The sequence below is a fragment of the Cavia porcellus genome, unplaced genomic scaffold, assembly GCF_034190915.1.
Source record: "Cavia porcellus strain 051 isolate PalLab524CR breed Dunkin Hartley unplaced genomic scaffold, mCavPor4.1 scaffold_16, whole genome shotgun sequence".
NCBI lineage: Eukaryota > Metazoa > Chordata > Mammalia > Rodentia > Caviidae > Cavia > Cavia porcellus.
The window spans coordinates 19,005,947-19,031,952 of NW_026947499.1; the positions used below are offsets into that span (position 1 = coordinate 19,005,947).

The 26,006-nt window shown below is 46.3% G+C and overlaps 1 protein-coding gene across 3 annotated transcripts in view; it reads left to right on the top strand.

Annotated features, from left to right (window-relative positions):
- Myo1h (myosin IH) overlaps positions 1 to 26,006 on the top strand; it is a 46,506-nt gene that overhangs the window by 19,333 nt on the left and 1,167 nt on the right. Inside the window, exons 14-30 of one of the 3 annotated variants that reach the window (XM_013141525.2) lie at positions 4,221 to 4,315; positions 8,059 to 8,105; positions 11,397 to 11,477; positions 12,087 to 12,192; positions 12,888 to 13,005; positions 15,848 to 15,961; positions 17,447 to 17,523; positions 18,650 to 18,718; positions 20,125 to 20,209; positions 21,167 to 21,326; positions 21,768 to 21,851; positions 22,560 to 22,653; positions 22,843 to 22,898; positions 23,707 to 23,842; positions 24,229 to 24,299; positions 24,442 to 24,539; positions 25,606 to 25,705. In XM_013141525.2, coding sequence (XP_012996979.1) covers positions 4,221 to 4,315; positions 8,059 to 8,105; positions 11,397 to 11,477; positions 12,087 to 12,192; positions 12,888 to 13,005; positions 15,848 to 15,961; positions 17,447 to 17,523; positions 18,650 to 18,718; positions 20,125 to 20,209; positions 21,167 to 21,326; positions 21,768 to 21,851; positions 22,560 to 22,653; positions 22,843 to 22,898; positions 23,707 to 23,842; positions 24,229 to 24,299; positions 24,442 to 24,539; positions 25,606 to 25,705 — 1,591 coding nt within the window. Of the gene's footprint in view, positions 1 to 4,220; positions 4,316 to 8,058; positions 8,106 to 11,171; positions 11,478 to 12,086; positions 12,193 to 12,887; positions 13,006 to 15,847; positions 15,962 to 17,446; positions 17,524 to 18,649; positions 18,719 to 20,124; positions 20,210 to 21,166; positions 21,327 to 21,767; positions 21,852 to 22,559; positions 22,654 to 22,842; positions 22,899 to 23,706; positions 23,843 to 24,228; positions 24,300 to 24,441; positions 24,540 to 25,605; positions 25,706 to 26,006 lie in introns of those variants that run through there. The other 2 variants (XM_063225816.1, XM_063225817.1) reach the window with 2 other exon arrangements.

Consider the following 26,006-nt stretch of genomic DNA (forward strand, 5'->3'; position numbering starts at 1 on the left):
TCAGCCCTGACAAATGAGTTACACCCTGTCAGGTATGAATAGATAGGACAGATTGAACCCTATCAAATTGGATCCTGAGAGCCCATGGTCATTGCAAAAGTCAGAGGCAAACCTGTGACTGACTTTCCTGATAGATGATGGAACAGAACTCTCTGCCTCCAAAAGTTCCCTCTGTCAAAAAGTTACCATCACCAGGGCAACTGGGACTCTTGCCTCTCACCCCTTCTGCCAGGCACAAACTTACAGCCTTGGAGGGCATCTCCTTCACACCAAGCCAGGCAGCCTCCCTCTCAATTGACCCTGAACTTTTAACTTTGTTCCCTGAGAGAAGGATGATGCCTGCATCAGTCTGAGACAGATAGCCACAATCCTGAGGTTCTAAAAACTCCCCTCCCAGAGATATAAACTAAAGACTCACCTCTGGGCTGGTCATCCATCATGCTAACTCACCATGACTCTGGTTGCCATCAAATGGAAACACAAAGAGGGATCCAGACACATGACAGCCTGATAAATTGTTACTCGCCTTGGCGAGATGTCCATGCCACCAACAATGAGCCATTACCTTGAATTCTGCAGTTCCCAGCCCATGCACCCTTTGTGGACTGTTACTCAATTGCCACAAGGATTTGGAAACTCTCCCAACTACTTTCAGGGACGCTCTGACATCATATCTGACCACTCTGAGGGAGACTGTTTCTCTGCCCCTTCCAAATCAACAATTCTATTACTGTAAACTCCATCCTGGGACAACCCACTCCTACATCAAACATGCCACAGGAGACTCAACTAGTAATTCAACCACACATCCAGAGGTTTCCAAACCACAAAATGTTTATGGATGGTTAAACTGCTGGAATACACCTCTCCTGCCTATGAAGCCAATCCAAGATCTCTAAGCTCCCAGTGCCACCTTGATTGCCCTCCATATACACCGCTGCAGTCTCCTGTCACTCACAGCCTGCTGGTCACACACCTCCCTGTACCTAATGAATGCCTTACTCTGCCTGTGGTTGGCTCCTGTCAGCCAGCCCTTCTTCACAAAGACCCCAGTTCTGACCTCAAAAGCCAGCTGACCTAGACTCAATCTCCCATAGATTCAAAAGCTTGTTTCCTCTTCACCACACTTCTGACACCCAAGCTGCCAGCTGAAAAGGCACGAAAGCTCTACGACAATAGCTGGAAGGAACTGGTTATAAAAAGGAAACTCCACAAATTTCTTAGAGCTGCTGGCTCCTATAAAATCTGGACCCTTCAGTTCATAGAAACAATGATGTTTACTCAGACCATCAGCTCCTGGGAAAGCCCAGTAGGCTACCTGAGAAAATACTTGAATTTGGCCACTACAGACTGCCTCTTCCCTTTGTGCCCATGCTCTAACAGCCACTGTCCCTCTGATCAAGACAGCTCCCAAGCTTACCTTAGACTGAGAGCTAACTCTCCACATGCTACATGCTATGCTGGGATGAACTATTCTAAAAAATGGACCCCCCAACAGATGCTGAGTACACCCTGTTTATGGATGGAAGTATCTCTGATAGGAATGTAGTCCAACAGGCTATATATGCTGTGGTCACCTTGGACAAAACTATTTTGGCCAAAATCTCCTGCAGGGATGCTCTGCACAAAAAACTGCTTCTGGTTACTATTTGGAAACCTGCCACTGATGCAAAATTACCTGGTCCAGAGGCCTAAGTATCCTCCTGAAACACCAACCCCAGCCAGAAAAACTTTACCTGGTATTCCCTGAAGATTAGAGCCAGTCCTGAGTTCAATCCCTCATACAAGAAAAAAAAAAAGATTAGAGCCAGACCTGCCCCCACCATTTGTTCTACAAGCTCAAGCCACAGTGCTGGTACCGTACCCCTACAGCCAGCTCAGGCTTTAGCATCTGTGTCACCAGCTCTGACCTATGCATTATAGCAGACTCTCCCCATTTAAAGATATATAGGTAGATTATGCAAAAATAAAACACAACCCTACAGAAACATTTTATAACCAGTTAAAAGACCAGCTCTATCTATAGACCTTCCTGCATACAGATAACCCAGGTACATATTAACTACCTCTACAAGTTTCAGAAATTCAGCCTTAGATCTGCTGGGAAATTTACCTGGACAGCTCCTCTAGGGCTCACTTTAAAGAGACAGTGCACTCAAACCCTGAAGCCTGAGCACACCTGAAGCTGTTCACAGGACTGCTCCACACCTATTCCCCTTGATTTTTGTGTCTTTTCAGGCTGCTTGCCCCAGTCTTTGCTTCCCTGACCCCCTGCTAGCTGTGGTTTTTATTAATTGACCTGGATTCTGATTACCCCAGTCCCTGATTCCATCCCATTAGCTGTGTTTTTTGCCTTAAGTTCTATGAATGGTTGCTCCAAGAGAATAGAACAATCAAACACTTGAACGAGATTTGATGAGTGTCCAAGACACAGGCCTAAATTATATCTCCTCCTAAAAAACAACTTAGGGGAAAACTTTGTGGTAAAACAATATTGGGGACCTTTGCTAGGACCACTGAAAACCCTAATGTTACTGCTTCTAGTTGGGCCTTGTGCGCATCTAATATGCACAGAAAAGATTCTCTAAGGAAACTGAAAAAGGAGGTAAATGTAGCAGAAAATGCCCCTACCCCAGCCAGTATAGTTCAGTTTGTTAATTGCCCAGGTAATACTGCCTGTTCCAGTTGCTCCTATCTCTTAGAACAGCTGGTCATGGTGATGCACACTGTATAAACAGTCTCCAACTGACCAGCCACTCTGCCTCTGTACCTCCTGCTTGCTTATCCCATATAAGCCCTAGACCACCAGAGATCAGGGCCTGGTGTCTGGGAATGATCCCAATCAGTGCCCATTGATATAATAAACCTGCCTCCAAGTCCTGAATGTCATTACAGCGTTTCTGCTTGCCACTGCAATGTGAATGCGTGTATGCATACCTTTGTTAGTAAAAATCAAACTCAAATGGATTCCGAGTAAGATTGTTTTCAGATTTTGTATCTTGATTTAGCCAATTATCATTACATTTGGGTAGGAAACAGTCTCTCTTAAGTATGTGTTTTTCATGTAATGACTGTAGATCTAAAGTGTACAACCCAGTGCAATGTTATCTTTGTAGGTGCCAGTGTAATCATCATGCAGATCAAGATATAGAGTATTTATAGCATCCCACACAAGAAATTAGAATTTTAACTTAGTCTTTGAAACCAAAAAGAGAGAATTTAAAAACATATGCTCTGGTGTGGGAGTGTGGATCAGTTGTAGAGCGTGTGCTTAGTGTGAAAGCCTGATTTAGTCCCCAGCACAAAAACAAAACAAAACAAAAACTCCACAGCTCTGGTGTCATAAAGTACTGATTTGAGGACTGGAAATGTAGCTCAGTGGTAGTATCTTACCACTCACAGGAACTAATTGCTCCTATGTCTAAGGATATACTTCTAATACCATGTCTCTAAAGTATAAAACAAAGTAAAATTGATCTATGTGATTAGTGGTCAAGCTATGACAGGAAGGACTCAGGTGAGACAGTGCTCAGGAACCAGTACTATTCTGTCTCTTGATTTGGATGCAGGTTACACGGTTGTGTTTGGTTTGCAAAAACTCATTGAGCTGTAAATTTAGGGTATGTGTGCTATCAACATATGCTATAATCAAGAACATGTTACTTAAACGTCATGAAACCAGGTATGGTACATACCTGTAATTCCAACACTCCAGGAGGCTGAGGCAGAATGATCACAGATTGAAGCCCAGCCTGAACAACTTTAGGGACTTGGCGAGACTCGACCTGAAAAAATAAAAGGCTGGGGAGGGAGCTTAGCACAGAGGCCCGGAGTCAATCCCCAGTATCACACACGCGTTCACACACACACACACAGTATACATATGCACATTATGTGTCTTTAGAATCTGAAACAAGATATTTCATATTTTACTTTCTCTACATTATAAAAATATAGCAAAATCATTTCTTATCATCTGGGAAAATCGAAGTTATTTCATTTTTAAAATGCAGGATTGTTGTTCTCTGCTTCTCAGGAGAAAAAAGGATCTCACTGTAGGGAGACCTGGATCTGTACTCAGAGAACAGGTAGCAGGGCTTCCTGCGCCCTCTGCAGGCAGTTGGCTCTATCTTCCATCCCTTACGCCCTGCTTGATGCGCTGGGGCTCCTCTGTTGCAGGGGGTTGCAAGGCTCACTGCGTGCCTGCCCATGTCTTATAGGCGCAAGCTGGCTGGTCCAAAGGGCCGAAAGAGGATTGGCTGGATGGAGTTCCGACTCTTCCACTATGCCGGGGAGGTCACCTACTGCACCAAGGGTGAGTGGCTGGGGGTGCAGGCCACAGCCTTGTGGGAACCGTGTGTGTGCCCAGCCCAGTCTACTGCATATGGCCACACTAAATGATCCCTAGCTTTGATCAAGCACGCCTTCTAAGAAGTCTTTCTCGTTTTATTTACTGGGCTATTTCTATCTGTAACCACTTTATTGAGATGGCTCATATTCCACCAGAATTTTAAATGTCAAAAATTCACATGCCAAAATTTCATCCACCTGTGTGTATAGTTCAGGGGTTTTACTATATGCACAGTGTATGGAACGTCCTCAGTCCACTTTGGAACATTTCAGAACCCCACACAGAGGCCCTGTACTCCTCACCATCACTGCCCACTTTCCACACCCTCAACCCATCCCCTCCAGCTCCAGGCAACAGACCAGCCTTCTGTCTCCATAGACTTGCCTCTGCTGAGAATGTTCCGTAAGTGGAATCTACAGTATACAGACTTTCAGGTCTGGCTTCTTTCACTCAGCATAATGCTTCAAGGTCCATCCATGCTGTTGTACCTTTTCATAGTCTAAAATATATTACCAAGGTGCAAATAGACCACTTTTACTTATTCTTTCATAAATAAAAACTGATGAGCATTTAGGCTGCCTGTGTAAGTTTTACCATGCATATATATTTTCCTTTATTTCGGGCATATAACTAACAGTGAAATTCCTGGCTTATACGTTAACTCTGATCTTAATTTGACAGATTTTTTTTCTAAAGTAGCTGCACCATTTTACATTCCTACCAGCATTTGTAATTATCTAATTTTTTGGTTATAGGCACTCTCATGGGTATGATGGGCATCTCGCTGTAGTTTTTATTTGTATTTTCTGATGGCTAATGATGTTAAACATGTTTTCATGCACTTACTGGTCATGTGTATATCTTCCCTGGAAAAATGTTTGTTCAGATCCTTTGCCCACTTGAAAAACTCATTGAGTTGTGAGAGTTCTTTATATATGCTGGATACTAGGCCCTTATCGGGTATATAATTTGCAGATGTTTTCCCCAGTTCTCTGGGTTGGCTTTTTGCTTTCTTGAGGGTAAGAGTTCATTGAAATATTGATCTTTTTTGTGCTTTCTTCAAAGAGCTTTTGGCTTAAAAGTATTTTATTCCTAAATTTATCACTAAGAATCTTTAAAACAAAGTATAGTGGTACTTTGGTTCACAAACTCAATTCTTTCCATGATTCTGGTCACAAACAGTATTGGAAAAGACTTGGATCAAACTCAATGTTTAGGGTCAGTGTTGACCTGATGGGAAAATTTGATGCGAGTTAGGCCCAGAGTTGTGAAGAGAATTGAGTTTGTGAACTGAGGCACCACTGTGTAAAATATTTGGGGTTTTTTTTCTTTAAATATAAAATTGTATGAAGTACAATGTTTTAAAAATAGAACGGATCTCTCTCTCTCTGCTGATAATCTCTTGATATTTGATGGAAGACAGAAGGTAATATGTGTAAGTCTAGAAATTGTCAACCGCACAGGAAGTACAGAAGGAATAGAAATGGTCTCTTTGTTACTCCTAGCTTTTCACCCTGGTAACCATGAGAATCAAGTGTCTTTTAATTGTTTCCAGGAAAATAGAAAGATGTTTTATGCACAGACCTACACATTAACACATGTGCGCACACGCACACACCCACACGCTGGAATAATCCAAGAGGCCTTTTGTGTTGTCCACTTCACAGATTTTATTTAATGAATGTTAAAGATCATTTGAATTCCAGCTGATGTTCACTAAGCACTTACTATGTGCCATGCATTAGGCCCAAGCTGTTTACCTCTGTTATTCAAAACCTTACAGAACCCTGTGAAAAGCTTTATACCCTTTTACTTTATGAGGACATTCAACTCAGAGCATGTTAGTAACTGTCCCAGTCACACAGCCAAGAAGTGACAGAGCCGAGGTTGAGACCCGGGCTTTTGTGCCTGCTTGCATGTACTCTCCACGCAGCACAGGGTCTGCTGCATTGCTTCTAAAGGGCTCCAGCCCCTCCCCTGAAGGGCTGTGTCCTCTGACCTGTTTGATGGACACATTTCTCAGTATAAACTCTAGTGTGTTTGGTATCTCGTATATTCCACTTGGGTGATATTTGCACATCACGACCATAGGTTAAATTTCAGTAAGTGGCGTTGCTGAGTAAAAGCTTCTATTAAAAGTTAGTTTTGACCATTTCTTGGTATTCCCCCAATAGAACTGAAAACAGGGTCTCAGACAAGGCTTGCACACCCAATGTCTAAAGCCATATCATTCACAATAGCCAACAGGTGATGGATGGAGAGACAACATTGGCCTGTACAAACAATGGAATATTTTTTAGCCTTAAAATAAAGAAGGCAGTTCTGGCACCATGGGTGAACCTTGAGGGTGTTATGCTAAAGGAACTAGGCCAGTGACAAAATGACAATTACAGCACAACTGCACCTACGTGAGGTACTAGAGAGGTCAAATCATGGGGAAGGAAGCAGAAGGCGCCGAGGGAGGAGGAGCTGGAGTGGTTGCTTTACGGGCTCAGAGTCTCACCTTGAGATGTTCAGAAAGTTCTGGAGATGGACAGCACTGATGGTTGCACAAAACGCAGATGCAGTCAACACCACTGGCCTGTGCAATTCCAAATGACTAAAATGCTGCATTTTATACGTATTTTCACTGGGATAAAAAAAATCAGTTTTGACCTGGGTGTGGTGGCTCATGCCTATGATCCTAGCATACTAGGAGGCTCAGGCAGGAGGGTCACAAGTTTGAGCCCAGCCTGGGCAATTCAGCAACTTATCAAGACCTTGCCTCAAAATAAAAAATAAGAAAAGGTTAGGGGTGTAGTTCAGTATAAACACTCTGAGTTCAATCAGTATCAAAAAGAGAAGGAGGAGGGGGGAGGGGCAGGGAGAGGGGGAGGAGAGGGGAGGGGAGGAGGAAGGGGAGGAGGGGGGAGGGGAGGAGGAGGGGGAGGAAGAGGAGGAGGAGGAGGAGGAGGAAGAGTCAGTTTTACTATCTCAAAATTGTCACCTAAAAAACTATGTATTAGAGGTTTTTGATGTCTCTGTCCTTGATGCTCGTCATTTTTAGCTGGCTTTGATTCATAAGGCCATCTGAATTATTTCTGGGTTGAACTACTACCTGATTAGGGTGGAGTGCACACCCGGTTCTCCAGTTGCAAAGGACCTGCACCAAGGTGCTGCTGGGTATCAGTGGTCATGGTGCGTGAGTCTGCCCTTTCTCGGTGGTGGGTGGGTGGTTTCCCATCTGTCCCAAGGTCTCGGGAGCCATGCTTAAGACTCTGTGCCCTGTCCCTGTTGCCATGGGTTTGTCATGTGTATATTTCTTTGCTGCTGGATGACGGCATGTGTCAGAACTCCATGTAAAGGCTGTGTTTACGGGCCAGCCTGTCAGTGTGTGCCATGATTATGGTTCAGAAAGCCTGGTTCTCAGCAGGGCTGGTGTCTCCCTGGTGATGCCTGGCAGTGTCCAGAGACAGGTTTGGTTGTCACAACTGGGGAGAACACCACTGGTGTCCAATGAGAGCAGGGGCCGGGCTGCTGCTCAGCATCCTGCAGGGCACGGGATAATCCCACCATGGCGAGTGACCCAACCGAAGTGTCTGCGGCGCCTGGCAGAACAAAATTTGATCTAATCCTAAAAATTATCTGGTAGGGTTTCTCTTTGCAATCAGTGGGGAATAGAATTTCAATAGTTAGGCAAAAGCATTGATTCAAAAATTTTTTTACAGGATTCTTGGAAAAAAACAATGACCTTCTTTACAGACATCTGAAAGAAGTAAGTCCAAAACCTAACCCAGTGTGTTTCTGACGGCTGTGAAATCTGCCCTGTGACATGGCATTTGGGATAGATGTGGCCTCCTGCATGTTTTGTGTCCCTGCATTCTGTTAGGGCTCTGGCGTGTCGCGACCAGAACAGGCATTCAAAAACAGCTGTGCAAACCCTGTCCCCAGCAAACTGGCTCAGTGTATGTGAGGTGTCCACCTGGCACCAGAACTGGCACTGCAGAAGTGAGCAAGACAGGCTCCATGTTCTGGTGGGGTTTATAGTTAGGGGTGGGAGTGGGGAATAAATATACCCACAAGTTATTCATCAAAGTGCTATGAAAAAATTAAACAAAGAAATGTGACTTAAAGGGACACTGTAATTTAGATGATCAGAAAAAAATATCCCTATGGAAATAACATTGAACTGAAACCTGAGTGACAATAATTTGGACCCTAGAAAGATCTGGCATTATTCCTGTAGAGGGACAAGTGTGTGCAAAGGCCCTGTGGCATGGATATGTTCAGAGTGTGATCAGTGAGGGGTAGTGTGAAGGGGCTGACAGCTCAGCAGTGTGAGATTCATGGGTAGAAGAGAGTTCTTTGGTGCAGTGAGAGTATGCTGGGTGACATGACCTGAGGAAAGGGAAACTGAGGTACAGAGAGCCACCAATGAAACTGTCAGTCTGTTTATAAAAACCTGTTTACATAAAACCTCACCTATCAAGAGAAACACTGAAACCTCAGAATTGTTTGTTTGTGGATGTAAGACTAGGAATTGAACTCAGAGCTTTGCACCAAGCTATAGCCCCAGCCTATTTTATTCTACTCTATTCTATTTTGAGACTAGGCCTTACTGAGTTGTTAAATTGCCTAGGCTGAGTTCAAGCTTGCAGGCCTGCCTCAGCCTCCCAGACTGCTGGGATTAGATGTGCCATCATGCCTGGTACCCCACAGTTTTTGGTTATTACTGTTGGTTGTGTTTTGTGAGAGCATCTCACTAAGTTACCCAGGCTGGCCTCAAACCTGTGATCCTCTTGCCTCAGCCTCCAGAGTGGTGGGGTAACAGGTACATACTATTGAGGTCAGCTTTACCTTGTGCTATAAAGGCTTTATTTGCCACTGAAATAGCTGGTTTGTACAAAAACAGATTTTAGTTAGTTTGGTTTATAAAAATCTGAAATGAATACCAGGCATGGTAGTGGGGAGGCTGAGGCAGGAGGATCACAGTGAGTTCAAGGCCAGCCTGAACTACGTAGTGAGACCCTGTATGAAAAAGGAATCTGAAAACCAAAACAGCATTTTGAGAGTGAGCAGGCAAGCGGTCTGCATCACGAGTGGTTTGGGTCCTTCTCGGGCTTTCTCTGCCCCTTCCTGGACTGCTTGTCCCGCCTCCCTTGGTGCCAAACTTTGAATCTCTGCACCAGGCAGTCGGTCTCCAGTCTGAGTCCCAGCTGAGGACTCTCTGACAGATTCCCCATCCACGTCTCCTTGGGGTCTCTGTGGAGCGAGGAGCCTGGTGATGAAGGGGACTGGCTCCTCTCCTGGCCCCCTGTGGGTGGTGGCCACGTGTGTCTGGTCCTGCTCCCAGAGCGCCTCAGAATCTCTCACCGCCCACCCAGGCCAGGGCTGAGCTTCCCTGACCGCCTTCCCATCTTATTCTCTCCTACCTGCAGGTTACTCTTGTATGCCTCTATCAGTTAGAAGTAGGATGGGTTTTTAAAAAGTGGCGTGAGGCTGGGATTACAGCTCAGTGAGGCAGTGTGTGCTTAGCATGCCCAAGGCCCTGAGTTCAAGCCCAACACCAAAAACAAGTTTCAATTTTTAAAAATTCAATGTTATATACATGTAGCAATATACTACTGTGAATCTTATTATGTTACTAACGTATACCAATAAAAAATGTAATTGGGACAAAACATATATATTTATGTATACATGTATATATATTTATAAGATATATCATAGTTTGCTACCTTGTTTTAAAGTGTGCAGTTCAGTAGTGTTCAACATTGCTGTGCAATTAATCTTTTTAACTCTTCATCTTATAAAACCTCGCATCCACTGAACAACCACTTCCCATTCCCAGCAGTCATTTACTTTCTGTCTCTAGGAGTGTGAGTAACGCAGGTGCCACCCGTGACTTGCCTTTTGTGACTATTTGCTTCACTTAACATAATGTCCACCAGTCTCATTCCTGATGAAGCAGTCACCAGAATTTCCTTTTTAAGACTGTGTAATATTCCACAAAAACTTTGGTTTAGAAGTAATTTTTTCAAATGAAGGAATTTGGATACTAGAAATTATTTTGAAAGTATATAAATGAGGTGAATCATTGTCCTTGGCTCCGTGTTACCCAGTTTGTCTCCTAAGGACCCACTGTTCTTCTTAGGTTACTGTGTATCCCTCCAAGGGATCACACAGGCCTAGATGTGTGGGTCTGTATCTCCCCATTTTCCTTCTCTTTGTACCTGCAGTCCTTGAAGTTCTGCATCTTGCATTTTTCATTTAACACTACTTTCAAGCAACTTGATGTTTCTTTGATTTGATTTGGTTTGGCTTATTTTTTAAAACTTGCAAATCTTTATTTTTTTAAAAAAAATTTTTTTAAAAACTTCATTACAAGTTTAAATGCTGAAGAAGCTCTCCCCCCACCAAAAACTTCATAAATACCAACTGCAGAGAAACTTCTTCCTTTGAAACGGTAACTTTTAAATAGTAAAGGATGATATTCCTTTACTATTTAAAAGTTTAAAAGTAAGAGGTACAGGAAAAGGCCACCCACTTTTAAAAGCCACTTTGCTTTCCCGTTGACTTTTTGGATCCACCACTATTAGTGTCTTTTACCTTTTCCCAAAAATTTAACATAAACACTCTTTGAATGTGGCATAATATTGGCAAAGAACCCCAGCCATCTGAATTTACCAGTTTGAACTTTCAAAGAGAATACCCTACACCTGCACTTACGTTTTGATCCCACAATGAGAGAGAGGCTAAAAACACCAAGGTAGTCAGCTTCCCCGGTGTGGAGATTACAGGTGTGCACCATCACACCTGCTGCCACTTTGGGGGGGGCGGGGTTAACCAGGGATCAAACTCACGCCCTTGTGCCTGCCAGGCAGGTGCTTATGCCGCTGAGCTAAATCCCCAGCCTCTGAGCTGGGTCCCCGCCCGACTCTTCAGTTAGGAATGTCTTCTGGTGCCCAGGCAGCATTTGGCTGTGACCTCCGCACACCACGGTGAGTGTCCTGCTGGTTCCCGTGGCGGCCACGGAGGGGCTCGCTTCTCCCTTCTCCCGCTGCAGGTTCTGTGCCGCTGCGAGAACAGCATCCTGCGGGAGTGCTTCCTGGTGGCTGAGCTGGAGAGCCGGAGGCGGCCGCCCACGGTGAGCGGGAAGTACTGTGCAGACTGGGGAGGGGACGAAAGTCACCCAGGGGTATTGCCTATCGGCTACCAATGCTTTTCAAGCCACTCTCTGCCTTTTCTGGAAGCGACATGAACAGGTCGTAGTCATGTGTGCTTTCCACACTGCACACCAACCAGTTCATTCACTGCAGACGTACACTGAGCACCAAAAAGGCACGGTACTGGGCTCTGGGATCAGCAGTAACAAGCTGGCCAAGATCCCTGCCCTTGAGGGCTTATCACAATAGTGGGAGAGGTACAGGAAAAGGCCACCCACTAATCAAGAGCTCCTAATAGTGTGGTGTCCTGAAGGAGGTTGGCGACCAAGAAGCAAGGGGAGGAGCTGGAGGGTGCTGGGCCCGTGAGGACCCTGGTTCTCCTGAGTCACTCCTGGGTATCAGCTCAGTGAGGACAGCATCCTGGCCAGGTGCTGTCCAGCTGCCGTTTGAGCAGGGTCAGCACCCCCTTGGCCCCCTCTTCGGGAGCAGACAGCAGCTGGTAGGGTGAGCCGTCAGGAGCTGGCGCACCGCTCGGTCTTGTCTCATCACCCGGAAGCGGTGACGTCTACACAGAGCTGTTCACTCCACAGGTGGGGACTCAGTTTAAGAACAGTCTGAGCAGCCTCCTGGAAATTCTCATCTCCAAGGAGCCTTCCTACATCCGCTGCATCAAGCCCAACGAGAGGAAAGAACCCAGTGAGTGCAGACTGCCCTGAACTGGAGCTCGGGGCAGAGGCTGGAGGCACGGCACGGGGGCAGTGGCTTAGGCGCCTTAAAACCACCCCAAGCTCATTGTCCTTGGGCACAAAACCATGTTCCTTTTTAAACAACAGAATGTAAATGAACTTCAAGAGGAGGCCCTTTGGTGGCCCAGAGCTTGGCCAGTTTCAGGAGCAACTCAGCTGAGTCCACCAGGTGTCAGAGATGGGGGTGCAGCATGGCTTCTCCCCAGCCAGTGAGCAGCCAAAGCCCTCACCCCACCCTGGCGATTCCCATGCCCTTGCCATGTTCTCTAAGGAAGTCGCATAGTCAGACATTCACAGCGGCCAGGCAGGCAGGACAAATGGCGGGGCAGACCAGGAGCAAGGCAACAGGGAGTGGCAGAGACTCCAGCAAACTGTAGAGGACCCCGGCAGCACTGTTCCCTTCCGGCCAGTTGTGGCTACACAGGACCATGGGCCCAGGGTCACCACATCTCATGATTGCTCAGGAGAAACTGGAAATCTAGATTTTCCTCTATTCAGTCCCCTCTGAAGAACGAACTGAAGACTAGTAAGATATTTCTGTGGCCAGACTCAGCCCACAGAGCCTCAGCTTGCAACCTGTGGTCTGGCCTGATAAAAACAGAGCCAAGGGATCCATACTGTACTGTCCCTCCTGTTTCTCCAAAGGCAAGTTCGATGACTTCGTGGTAAGGCATCAGATCAAGTACCTGGGGCTGATGGAGCACCTGCGGGTGAGGCGGGCCGGCTTTGCGTACCGGCGGAAATACGAGCACTTCCTGCAAAGGTAAAGTCTGCTTTGTGTGTCCGGCCCTTAAAATTGGGTGCCTACTACACGCCAGTCCTTGAGGTATGGTAACAAATGCCAGAGTATCCTTTCAGGAACCATCTCGGTTCTTAGTTTAGTAGTTTTGACCTCAAAAAATAATAACATTTGGGAGACAATGAAAACCCAAGAATAAAGAACCCAGTCAAAATGTGAGCCAGGGAAATGAATAGATACTTCACAGATGAAGCAAAAATGGCCATATAAATACATGCCAAAATGCTCAGCATTACTGGCCATTAGAGAAATGTGAATTAAAACAATGTGAATTACATTGGACTCTATCTTACCCTGGAGAGGATGGCCATTGTCAAGAAATCAAATAATAACAAGTGCTGGTGAGGAAGGAAAAGAACCCTTGCCTGCTGTGGGAATGTAAACTAGGACAACCACTATACAAGTCAGTGTGGAGACTCCTTAAAAACTAAGCCAGAAGTCCCACTGGACATGGCTATTCTCCTAAGTACCTTTCTAAAAGAGTTAAAGACATCGTGTTACAGTGATGCACACACACCCATGCTTCCAGCAGCATAGTTTATAATATCTAAACCTTGGAAGCAGCCTGTACGTCCATCAGCAGATGAATGGACAAAGGAAATGTGGTATTTACACACAGTGGAGTACTACTCTGCCATAAAGATAAGCTTGAGTAATCTGCAGGCAAGTGGGGGGACCTTGAGATCATAATGTTATGTGAAATAAATCAGGCACACAAGCTTACATATCACACAGATTCTCTTATGAGACCCAAACTGTAAATAAAGAGCAAAAGAAATGATAGGCAATAGGAAGCAGAGAGACAGATGTTTCTCAGATAGGAAGGAGATCAACAGAGGAAGAAGAGGGAGGAAAGAGGAATCAAAAAAGAAGATGTGTTACGCACATGTAGCAGCTCCCCACAAGGAATATACACACTATACTGCAAACATGTGTTAATACAATTGTTAAAGAATAATCAAATGATTAACCATTTTTTTCAAAACCCAAACTGGGGTTTTTAGCTCAGTGGCGTAAGTGCCTGCCTGGTAACTGCAAGGTCCTGAGTTCGATTCCTGGTGCCAAAAAATTTTTTTAAACCCTAAAGCAGTCTTTCCTTTTCTTCCCTTTTTCTTTCTTTCATTCTTTAGGGATTGAAGTCAGTACAAGCTACATCCTTAGCCTTCTTTATTTTATTTTGATTAAGTAAATTTTTATTTTGAGGCCTCACTACATTGCTAGGTTGCCCAAGCTGGGCTCAAACTTACAGTTCTCCCGCCTCAGCCTCCTGAGAATGACAGCCCTGGCTGGCTGCTTTATCCCTCAAAGCCCTAATTTCCTGCAGTTGAGTTAGAGGTAAGGTACACAGACCTGCCACCGGGGAGCCCGTGGGCAGTGCCCTGCTCAGCCTGCTTCCCCTGGGGAGGACTCTCCATTTGTGACAGTGTTGTAACCACACGACCTCTGTCAGAATCTTCGTTCTGTTTTCCTGAGCTGGGGCCCATTTCCCACCTGTAATGTGAGAGTTACACTGTCCTCAAGGAGTTCATAAGAATTTAATGAAAGGATCTAAAGTTATAGCCTTCTCTCTGATAGCTTGTTCTCCAGCATGTCTTTGGCGACAGGCCCAGGTGATTTTGTGCTACTCAAAAAGCAACGTCCTCAAGATGACTGATGGCCATCTCTGCAGATCCTCAGGCTCCCTCACGGGCGGTTTCACGTTGCTCGCCCTACAGCTGGACTTATTTGAGTAGTGCCGGGTGATCTGCCTTTGTGCTTTTCCCTTTTTGGATGTCTCTCCATAGTCCACCATTTTTGCTCATCATCCAGGTGCCATTCGTTTATCCACATCCCATCTATTTTTCTCAATCTGGCCTCTGGGGACACAGGCAGGAGGCAACAGCCACTGCCCGCCCCACACAGAACACGCAGGCACTGGGCATTTCCAGCTCCTGCAGCTCTGCTCGGCCTCCATAAACACTGGTGAGCGCCTCCACTGAGCCCACGAGAGCCCGCTATCAGGGGACAGCAGACAGCAGATGGAGTTTACTTTCTAGTGGAGGGGACCGGCAGTAACAAGAGTTGTGTGAGGCCAGGTGGGGCCAGGTGGGTAAGCGGGGGAGAGTGGAGGGCCCTCGGGAGGTAAAGGGGCACAGTAGTCTTCACTGGGGCTGCAGATTAGCAAGGAGTTGCGTTACTGTGTGTGTGTGTGTGTGTGTGTGTGTGTGTGTGTGTGTGTGTGTTACTGGGGATTAAACCCAAAGCCTTCACACTGAGCTACATTTCTGGTCCTTTACTTTTTGTTTTAAGATAAAGTCTTACTATGTCACTAAGTTGCCCAGGTTGGGTTCAAACTTGTAATCTTCCTGCCTCAGCTTCCCCGAAGGATGACAAGCACATGCCACCAAGTCCAGGTGTCCATTACCTTTTCTTCTGGTGCAGTTCCACATTCATTTGCAGTGATCTGCTGATGGGCATGAGAGTTGTCCACCTCGTGGCTACTATGAATATTGCTGCTATGAATATTTGCACACAAGTTTTTGTGTGGACACAGCTTTTGCTTCATACTGAGGAACAGAACTGAGTTAGTAAGGTTGAGTGCCCAATGATGTCATTGGTATATGTGGACAGGGAAAACTGCCCACTTGAATGAGCCACTCTCTTATTTCTGTCTCGCCAAGTGTATGTGCCTGAATTCAAGGAATTCTGTGTGATGAGACAGCTCCATTACACCAAGCAGCTGAGATACTGCGGTGGGTTAAGCACACCTGGGAGAGGGGAGAATGGGGCACCATGACATCTGCTGCATGACCTTCTCTCTGGGCAGGTACAAGTCCTTGTGCCCAGACACTTGGCCACACTGGCACGGGCCTCCAGGAGAGGGTGTGGAACGGCTGATCAAGTACATCGGCTACAAGCCCGAGGAGTACAAATTAGGGAAGTAAGTGGCCAGGAAGCTGCTAGATAATTCCCTGCAGTTGAAATATTTTGTGCATTGATCTGCATTCATCTAGAGCCTCATTTTTTTAAAGACATTTGCATGAGTTTACAAGCAGATGTTTCCACCCACTCAAATTAAGTGCAGCCCTCAATGGTTAGAAGGAGGAGATGAGGCCTTGGCTTAAAAGCTGGGATGAGCCTCTTCTTGCAAAATAAAGAGGGGTGGACCCCTACCTCTGTGAGCCTGGATTTTTTCATTGTTCCAATATATGTGTGACCTCCCAGAGGCAACATCAGCACCTGTACCAGGTGCAGTAAGTCATCTCTAGTGTCCCAGAAAGTGGTGTTCCATGCTGATCGTCATTACTATGGGCAGAGTTGCACTTGTCCACAGCTGTAAAACTTTGACACATGCTGTAAGCTCTCAGCATAACTCAGACGAACCAGGAGTATTTGCACCTGCTTTGTTACTCGTTTGGGTCAGAGCTTACTTGGCTGCATGGAACAGCACCTAAGCATGAGGAGGACCTGTTCCCAGATCACAAGGCCCTGCTGCCTGCCTCCAATCTCTCAGTGGGCTCTGCCAGCTCCTGCCTCTCACTTGCATGTGGTCACTCTCTTAACGTCTCTTATCCTGGGCCCTGTTCCAAGAATCACTTACCTATTCAATCCAAATACCTGAGGGGCATCAGTCCAGCATGTCCTGAATCACGCGGACCATGCAGGTCAGAGTTTGAATGTGTCCTTCCCATTCCATAACCTGGAAGAGGGAGTAGGACCTTGTGGACATGGTGCTCTGCTGCCCCGCAGAGGCCACGCTGGGAAGCTTCCCTCAAGGTGGGTGTGTGGGCAGCAGTCCCCTAAAATGAGCGCTCGAAACTTACCTTCTGCTTACAAGAACCTTTCTTCAAATTTAAGCTTCTATTTCTTTCCAGTATTTGGGATTAAACCTTGAGCCAAGAACAGATCCACCATCCCAGCCTTTTCTTCTGAGTCAGTCTCACTAAACCGCCCACTCCTGCCTCAGCCCAAGTAGCTGGGATTACAGGGATGTACCACCATGTGTGGCTCCAGACCGCTCTTCTTTGTGGTCACTCTTTAAAGCCCCAGAACATAACTTGAAGTAACTTCCTGTGCGGGTGGTGAACTCATTTTCCAGTGCTGCTCACAGCACCTCTGAAGCAATTTATTGTCTCACACTTCTGGAAGCCAGAAGTCCAAAATCAGAGTGTTGGCAAGGCCTCCTGGAGCTTCTGTGAGAGTCCCTCTCCCTCTCTTTGGCCTTCTGGGGTTCCTGGTGTTTCCTAGCCAGGACAGTTTCATCCACTTTAGGGCCCCACAAATCCAGACGCTCCCATCTCCACCCATAATCACACTTATAAAGACTTCCTACGGGTCAAACTCAGCATTTGCGGGTAGGGGACTATTCCATTATTACAGGAAGTAAGTGACCAATCATAATTAAAACATTTCTTTTCGCTTCTAGAACCAAAATATTCATTCGCTTCCCCAGAACTCTGTTTGCTACTGAAGATGCCTTCGAATTTAGTAAACATCAATTAGGTATGATTTTTTTTTTTGCCCTGATTTCAACAGAATGTGAAATGAACCAGTTTAGCTTGGAGGGGTAAACACTTGGCCACTGCTGTAATTGTTAGAAACATTCACTTTGGACCATAAGCCAGCTATGAGATCACGACGATACATGTGAACTTATGCTTGGAACAAGTTACTGGGGTGACAGTCCTGGAGGCAGGCAGATATTGAAATGCCATGGCGCCCTCTTGGTTGAATGGGGTACACCCTGCTGTGCAGTTACGACCTGAAACCATGCGCATCTATCCCCTATACGGTTTTAAAAACTCTATTGGCACCAGTATCTGATGTTGGCAGATACAGGTTCAAAGCTTGCATCCAAGGTATTGTTATGAATGGGAAATGAGAAAACACAGATGCAGCTGAAATGCTAAACAGTCAAACTCCTCTGGGGGGTACTTCTTCTTAGAAACCTACACTGGTCTAAGGAGGACCACATTTGAGTACCTAAACACCCACAACTGCAGTCTCACAACAAGCCTCACAGTAGGCATTATCACCCCCAATGTACACTCAGGGAAACTGAGGCAGGGATGCTGGTAAATTGAAGACCACAGTTAGTAAGCAGCAGAGCTTTGATTTCAACATGGGCCTGTCTGTCTTGCTTCAAAGCCTGGGCTGGTAGCTGCCCATTTGCTGATCTCAGCATTGACCCCTCAATGAACCTGGCTTCTCTCTGGTGGGACATCAGTCACTGTGTGGAGGGGGTGGAGGACGGAGGCGCTGCGGGCACCTCATGGGTACCCACTCCTAGGCTCGCACTCCTCGGTAGCTGGGAAGCAGCTCTGTTCTGTGCCCACTGTAAAGCATGTAACAATGCCTGCCTCTTGGGGTGCCTATAGCCTGAAGATGACCTCTAAGGCCTAATGCAGAACCAGGGGCTCGTACCCATCCTGAGGGAAGCAAAAGGAAAGGCAGAGAAGAGACTAACTGCATGGCATCTAGAAGCCAGGTCTAATACGAGCCACCTGTTCACACCTCTGTGATGCCATATCAGCAACCTGTGTCACTGCTACCCCGCACGCATTAGAGAGCCACAACCACTAAGACACGCAAATGTAAGCCATTTCACCAAAACTTGTTTTATTTCAAGTTGCAAGAATCCAAGCCACATACAAAGGCTGCCTAGGAAGGAGAGAATACGTGAAGAGAAGAGAAGCAGGTAGGTACACAGAGCCAGACCGACACTCTCGCCCTCTCGCTGGCCGGCACCATCCCTGCCCAGTCCCTCCCCTGCCCTTCCTTGAACCCTTGGTGTGGGCCCAGGCCTAAGGCCTCTTTTCCTTCTAACTCCCTGCCTGGAGGTCATAGCCTCGTGGTCTGTTGATTCCACGGGCAAGTTTTCTTTGTCTACTCTGGAAGGATAGTTTTTTTAAAAGCTGTCAAACACCAGAGGTACCCTGGACACCTCTCCCAATCACATGCTCAAGCCATGCCCCATTTCCATGTCTTAGAAGTGACCTGTTAAAAGTATGCAGTTCTCAATCCCTGTTCTATACAGTTTTACCATCTATGGCTTGAGCACTTGATACATTTGTAGTTTGGCATGTGCCAAACTTAACGAAATTGTATCATTGATATTTTGGGCCATATTTCTTGCACCAAGTCATTTTCTTCTAACTCAACCAGGAGATGTGTAGATTTACTCATTTATAACTACCTGGTACTTCACCCTGTCAGAGGTCCATCAGATAGTGAATATTTTAGATTTGTGAGTCATCTGGGCTCTGTCACAACTACTCAACTCTGCCCCGTGGCCTGAAAGTAGCTTTAGACGATATGTAAAAGGACATCGCTGTGTTGCAGTAAAACTTTATTTACATAAATAGGTGGCTGGTCTTCGGGAATAGTTTGCTAGCCCCTGAGCTATATGGAAAATCCACAATCTTGCTCTGCTGATGAACATTTGGGTCACTTTCAGTTGCTTGTTTGTTTCTGTAACAGAAACAGTGCTGCTCTGGAGAAGGAAAGAAAGACACTTAAAAAATTTGACAACAAAAAGTGAAAAACAGCAAGTGTGGAGCACAGGCCTGTAAACCCAGCAGTCTGGGAGGCCAGAGCAGGGGGACTGCAAGTTTGAGTCTGGTCTGGCTATCTTAGCAATTTAGCAAGATTCTGTCTTAAAATACAAAATAAAAGGTGCTGGGGCCCTTCAGTGCCAACTTCCTGGGTTTAATCCCCAGTGTCACCAAAAGAGAAAATTCTGAAAAAGTATTTAAAACTTGGGAAACAGCCAGGATCTAATATGCATGATTCCAAATTTTCAAATGTGGGCAGCTAAATCCAAGTGAGTGCTGGGTGAAGCCCAAAAGCAAGTGAGGAAACCATATGCTTGCAAGCACTATTTTAGCCCTGAATAGGCTGTGGGAAGTTTCCACAGCAGCCTCTTCCCGGTCTCCCTGGTTGTCTGAGTGCCCCCAGTAAGAACAAACGACAGACATCCAGCTTTCCATTTCTGAGCCAGCAGGCACCCTGGGGGTACCCAGCTGTGTGCCAGCAGATGAACCTTTCTGGACAAGGCTGCTGTGTTTGTGCTCACCTTCTAATGCTAGCAGTGGACTCTTTCAGCCACCAAACTGGAAGCTCACTGGCGTGGAGCCCTAGCTCGAAAGCAAGTCAAAAGGAGAAAGTGGGCTGTACAGATAATAAGAAGGTAAGCTCTTGGTACGGCAAGCAGGAGAGGTCAGCAGGCACCATTTGAATTTTGTGATGCTGGGATTTGTGCAGAAATGAGATCTTCCCTTCCAGATGCTCCTGGGAATTTAGTTTCACCACCTGATTGATGGTGATCACAGTTCAGCACATTAAAGTCAAATGCTTCCTGAACCCAGGCTAGTAAAAGTGAGTCTCAGCCAGGCCTGGTGGCTCACATCTAAGTATACACTTAGAGCACTAAGCAGGCTGAGGCAGGAGGATCCCTATGAGTTCAAGGCCAGCATGGGGTACAGAACGAGACCCTGTCTCAAGATGAATACATGAATGTATGAATGAATGAATGGTGAGCAAGTCTCAAGAACTGGGAGAAAACAACAGTGGGTGGCAGGGACTGTGGCAGACTGGTAAGCTCAGTTCTCCACGGGCAGGAACTGTTCTGTCCTGGCCGACAGCTGCTGCAGAGAAGGCTAGGCCACAGCTGTCTGCTGGATACTTTAAGTTAAGCTAAAATGCAGCTCTTATGTAATACTGCCTAACACTGCTTTTTAAGGAACTGATTACTGATGAAGTTAGGATTTCTGTTGAAATGGAGAGCAGTTCAGGTAAAACCAGGAATGGGGGTGCACAACTGTCCCTAGCACTCAGGAGGCTGAGGCAGGAGAATTGCTGCAAGTTAGAGGCTAGGTGGGGTACACAGTGAGTTCAGGGCCTGAACTGTGTACCAAGACCTTGCCAGAAGAAAAAAAAAAAAAAAAAAAAAAAAAAACCAGCAAACAGTGTGGGTAAAAGACTGTGTATCTCTGCAGATTTGACCTTTGGGCTACATTACTGGCTTCTATCCTAGCTAGCATTTAAATGACCTCTACTATTTCAGCCTGCTATGAATCAAACAGGGAGAGGTCACAAAGTTCTGAGGAAATGGGCCAGAAACCTAACAAAATATTTTCCTTTTGAGGTTCATCAACGGATTCATCAATCGCAACAAACCCCTTTCTCCTGACAATGAGGAGTTTCTAGTGTTCGTGCGCAAAAATTACATCTTGAATCTTCGGTATCATGTCCCGAAGAATGTACTGGACAAGAGCTGGCTGAAGCCACCTGGCATCTTGGAAACTGTGAGGACTAGACCGGGACTTGGATGTTACAAGGGATGTGGGCACTAATCGAAGTTTAGCTTCTGTCAGAACTCATTATATTCTTCCTAGAACTATAAACTGATTAGAGCACATTTGAGTGGTCCTCTCTGCGTGACAGCTTTCCCAATCACTGTTGCAAGGTTTCTAGAATGATGGCCTGGAGATCCTTGAGCTCCACCCCAGACCCACTGAGTCACAACCTCTAGGAATCTATTTATAGGCAAGTCCTCAGGGGACTCGTGACCATGTTCAAGTTTGAGAATCACTCATTAGGCAATGGAGAAGTTACTCGCAGATGGGAAGCCTCACTGCTTTGACTGTAAAATACTAGTGCTGGGTTTTAAAATTGTCTATTTTGGTCACCACAGGCCAGGATGGTATGAGTGAGGTAGCTGGGAAAGAAATGTGTTCTCTACACAGGCTTCAGACCTGCTCAGGAGAATGTGCACAAGGAACCTGGTTCGGAAGTACTGCTGCGGGGTCACAGCCGAGCGGAAAGCCATGGTAGGGACATGGGGCCTGTCCTCACCCGCCACTCCATGCACAAGCCAAAGGCTGTGTCTCATGACTTGTAGATGAACTGAGGATAAACACACAGAATCCTCAGTGACTGTCAGCTGACGTTAGTCAGCGTCCGTGTATGGTTACCATGGGAACTGAAGCCAGATGGGCCCGCACTAGAAAGAAGGTGGAGGAGTTCTGTGGGAGGTCTGGTTTTGTTAATGATTACCTGCAGGTGTTTTCTCTAAAGACCCAGAGAATAAATGTTTTAGGCTTTATGGGCCATACAGTGTGTTAATATCCAGCTCTATGGCTGTGGCAGGAAAGCAGCTGTAGATGTATAAACAAAAGCCACAGTTGTATCCCAATAAAACTTTACTTACATAGAGCAGACAGCAGGCTGCATTTGGCCCATGGGCTGTACTTTGCAAAACTTTGATCTAGAAGAAACTATTCTCTGAAGTTCAGAAAACTCCATTTTTAAGCCACTACAAGCAAGGGGGGCCCCCAAAACATCAATCTCAGTCTCTACCAGTGTGATTTTTAGGACATAATGGCCAAAGCCAGGAATGTGTTCCGACCCACACCAAAGTATAACACGGCTCCTGTGGCTTTTCCAGCAAAGTAATTGATACTGTGAGTGTAAAGCTGTTCTATGCAAGAGCAAGCCCTGGGGCTACCACTTTGGTACTTTAAATTATGTATTACCAGATGCAGCAGAAGGTGGTTACAAGTGACATATTCAGGGGAAAGAAAGAAGGCTATGCAGAAAGTTTAAATGAACCCTTTGTGAACACTCGGATAGGTAAGTACATTTTCCATCTATGGATACCGTTTCCCAGTAAGGCAAGCTGCTCAACTCTGTAGCACTTCCTGACAGCTATTTCCCGAGCTGAGCCCTCAGCACGGAGAACATATAAAGCCGGTAGACAACTGTGCCTTCTCCGGCATCAGTATTTAGCGATGATTCACGGTGTTCTGGTTCCTTTCCCAGACGAAGGAGACATTAATCCCAAAGTGCTTCAACTAATGAGCAATGAGAAAATCCAGGTAAGGAAATGTGTGGCCTTGGCCTGAGCAAGATTCCCTGTCACAGCTGAGAGCAGGGTCTTTTTGGCACAATGCTGGGAGCACCACTCAGACACAGTGTGGCTGGGCGGACGGGGTGCTCAACTGTGCTGCTCTGGGTGTTAGCAGAGGCTGTGGGGTGACACATGATCACCAGATGCCTGTTGTCTCGGTTCACTTTCCTATGACATGAGACATGTAGACAGTAACTTAATCGTTAAGTGAGAGGTAGGTGCACTTCCGGGTGCTGATGCTGCCTTCTCTGCAGAATGGCTGGGCAGGTTGCTTACACCCCTGGCACCTCTGTTCTTCTGTGGTGCGGATAATGGGAGTGCTGAGCGGATAAGCAAGGCAAGAAGGGGTGAAGTACTCAGGCCGTGGCCCAACCTGCAAGCAGCCGTGAGCTGGTCTTTGTCATGTGCTGGGTGTGCTCGCACCCTTCGTTCCCTGGAGGATAGAAGCCTGTGTGACTGCAAGAAATCCTACCCTGGCTGTGAAGGTTCTGGAGCCCAGGGTATCTTCCTCTCTACTGGCCTCAGACCACCCCTGTGGGGCTGGGTGGCTCCAACCGTGGCTCCCTCAGAGGGTGTAACAGTCAGGCAGGGCTGGGAATCACCATCCTCCATGCAGGGAACAGGACACGGGGGAGCAAAAAACCTCTTCATGCAAAATCTGTCTGGTCTGAGCACCTGAAATAACTTCACCAGACTCTGAGTCACAAGGTACTCTGTACTCTGTCCCTCACAATATGAGGTAAGTATCCCCCATGGGAATGCTCACCTCCTTGCAGTATGGTGCTCCGGTCATCAAGTATGACAGGAAAGGCTTCAAGGCACGACAGCGGCAGCTCATCCTCACTCAGAAAGCAGCTTACGTGGTGGAACTTGCCAAAATCAAGCAGAAGATAGAGTACTCAGCCCTCAAAGGTAAGTGCCAGGCAACCATGAGCCATTTCCAGGTTGGCTCAACTCCTGGGCACACTAGTGATGATGAGGCTTGCCAGTGGGATACACAGGGAAGGATGGCCAGGCTCAGGCCTGGTCTGTGCCCCTTATTCTGGTATAAATGTCCACTGCACCCAGCCTACTCAAATATACAGTTTGGACAAAGTCACCTTCCACAATGACTGGTTTTGACTCAGCTCCCAGCCCAGGAGCAGGAGGATTTCTGGAATATGCCTTCTAGCCTTTGGGCCCAGCTAGAAGGAAGTAGACATGGGTTTGGGGAGAACCTGGGTGCTCTCTCTCTCCTCTTTTCTGCTTTAATGTCAAGCTGCCCACTTCTGGGCCCCTAACCCTGCATCTGTCTTAAGGTGTCTCCACTAGCAATCTGAGTGACGGGATCTTAGTCATTCATGTTTCACCAGAGAACAACAAGCAAAAGGTAACTGATGGCCAACGATCTTTGCTAAAAGAGGAAAGTGCCAAATCTTCAATTGAGTACCTCAAAACCTGCAGATTACAGCTATTCGTGTTTTTCTTTCTAACCATTAATACTGAAACCACTGTGTCCTCTTCCTACCTAGGGGGATGCCATCCTCTTGTGTGAACATGTATTTGAGGTCGTTACTAAGCTCACCATGCTGGTTAACAAAGAGAACTTTGTAAATGTCGTTCAAGGAAGGTAGGTAGCATCACCTGCTGGGGAAGGAATTCTTTGGTAAAAGACAGCAACCAACAGACAGAAGGGATGCAAATGTCAATGTTTCCACACATGCCTGCCTTCTGTACTCAAAGCTGGGTGCTGACAGGAAGACTCCCCTATGTCCCCTGGCCCTGCCCTCACCCCTTCCACCTTGGCCTACACAGGAACAGGTCAGTGACCACTCACTGACCTCAGCAAGCAGCGGTCTTCCCATGCAGTTTCCAAAGCAGGTGCTTATGCTCCTGAGACACAGTCACTAAGTGAAGGGCAGACCTCTGACCTGGAGCGGGACAGTCACACCTTTGCTGTGATGCCCGACGGCACAGCTGTTAGATCACTGGGCTGCAGCTTCCAGGCTGTGCAGGACTATCAGGGAAAGTGCTCTGTTGCTTTCGTGCGTAAAAGAACAGTTCCCTGCACACAGAGTATCCTTACTTTCCTCAATACCTCTGGAGCAGCTGCCACCTCTTCTCTTTTGGGCGATGCACATGGACCCCGTGTTAACCAGCATTCAGGGAGGCATGCGGATGGCCAGTGAGGGCGTGCAGACTCTGAAGGGCCATTAGCAACTTCAGCACCATGCTTGTTCGGTGTCTGTGGCACAGTGCCTGTAAAAGCAGGTTGCTCTTGGCAAGGACTGTTTTTTTCCTCTGCTCCAAGAGCGTACAGCCTGATGAGCAAATTCACAGGCGGAATACAAAAGAGCTAAGAACTTTGAAAAAGAGGTCTCCATTTTGCTGTACCTGGAGGGAACACCGAGGCCACTGTAAGAGTTCCAGCATGAGGATATGTGCCTCACTCCTCAGATATTAGACTGGCCCTTCGGAAATTTTAATGTGCTTAGTCGATCTGAGAATAACTGCAGAAGTGTGTAAGTCACCCCCTTGTGAAAATGGTTTCCTTCTTTGGATCGCACAAATATGCAATAAAATAGGAATTCAATCTTGAAACTAATAATGTTTTGTGAGTGCATTTCTTTTGCAGACCAAAGGTTGGCAGGAAGAAAACAAGAGTATGTCAATAATTTGTCACTGTGTATTTTAAGTTTACAGTTTTATATTAGTCCTGGGAAAGAAGGAACAATAGTTTTTGATACTGGACCAGAAGAACAAATCTATAAAGATAAAAATGGACAGTTAACAGTGGTAAGTGGCTGGCTTGGGGGGGACAGATAAGCAGTTTAAGATGAAGATACAGGCTTAAAAAGCAAGTTCATTCTTCCTTCTATTCCTGATTCCATGTCTGAATGACAGGAAGAGACTGATTTAGGAGACATGAATTTAAACACCAAATAAGGGGAAACTGTTAGCATATTTAATTGTCAGGGAAGCAGAAGTTGACACTAAACACTTACCAGTCTTACAAGCCCAACTTTTCACTGGGTGACAAATGATTCTCAAACTCATCCATGTGCTTGAGTTCACCTAAGATACTGTAATCTTCCTG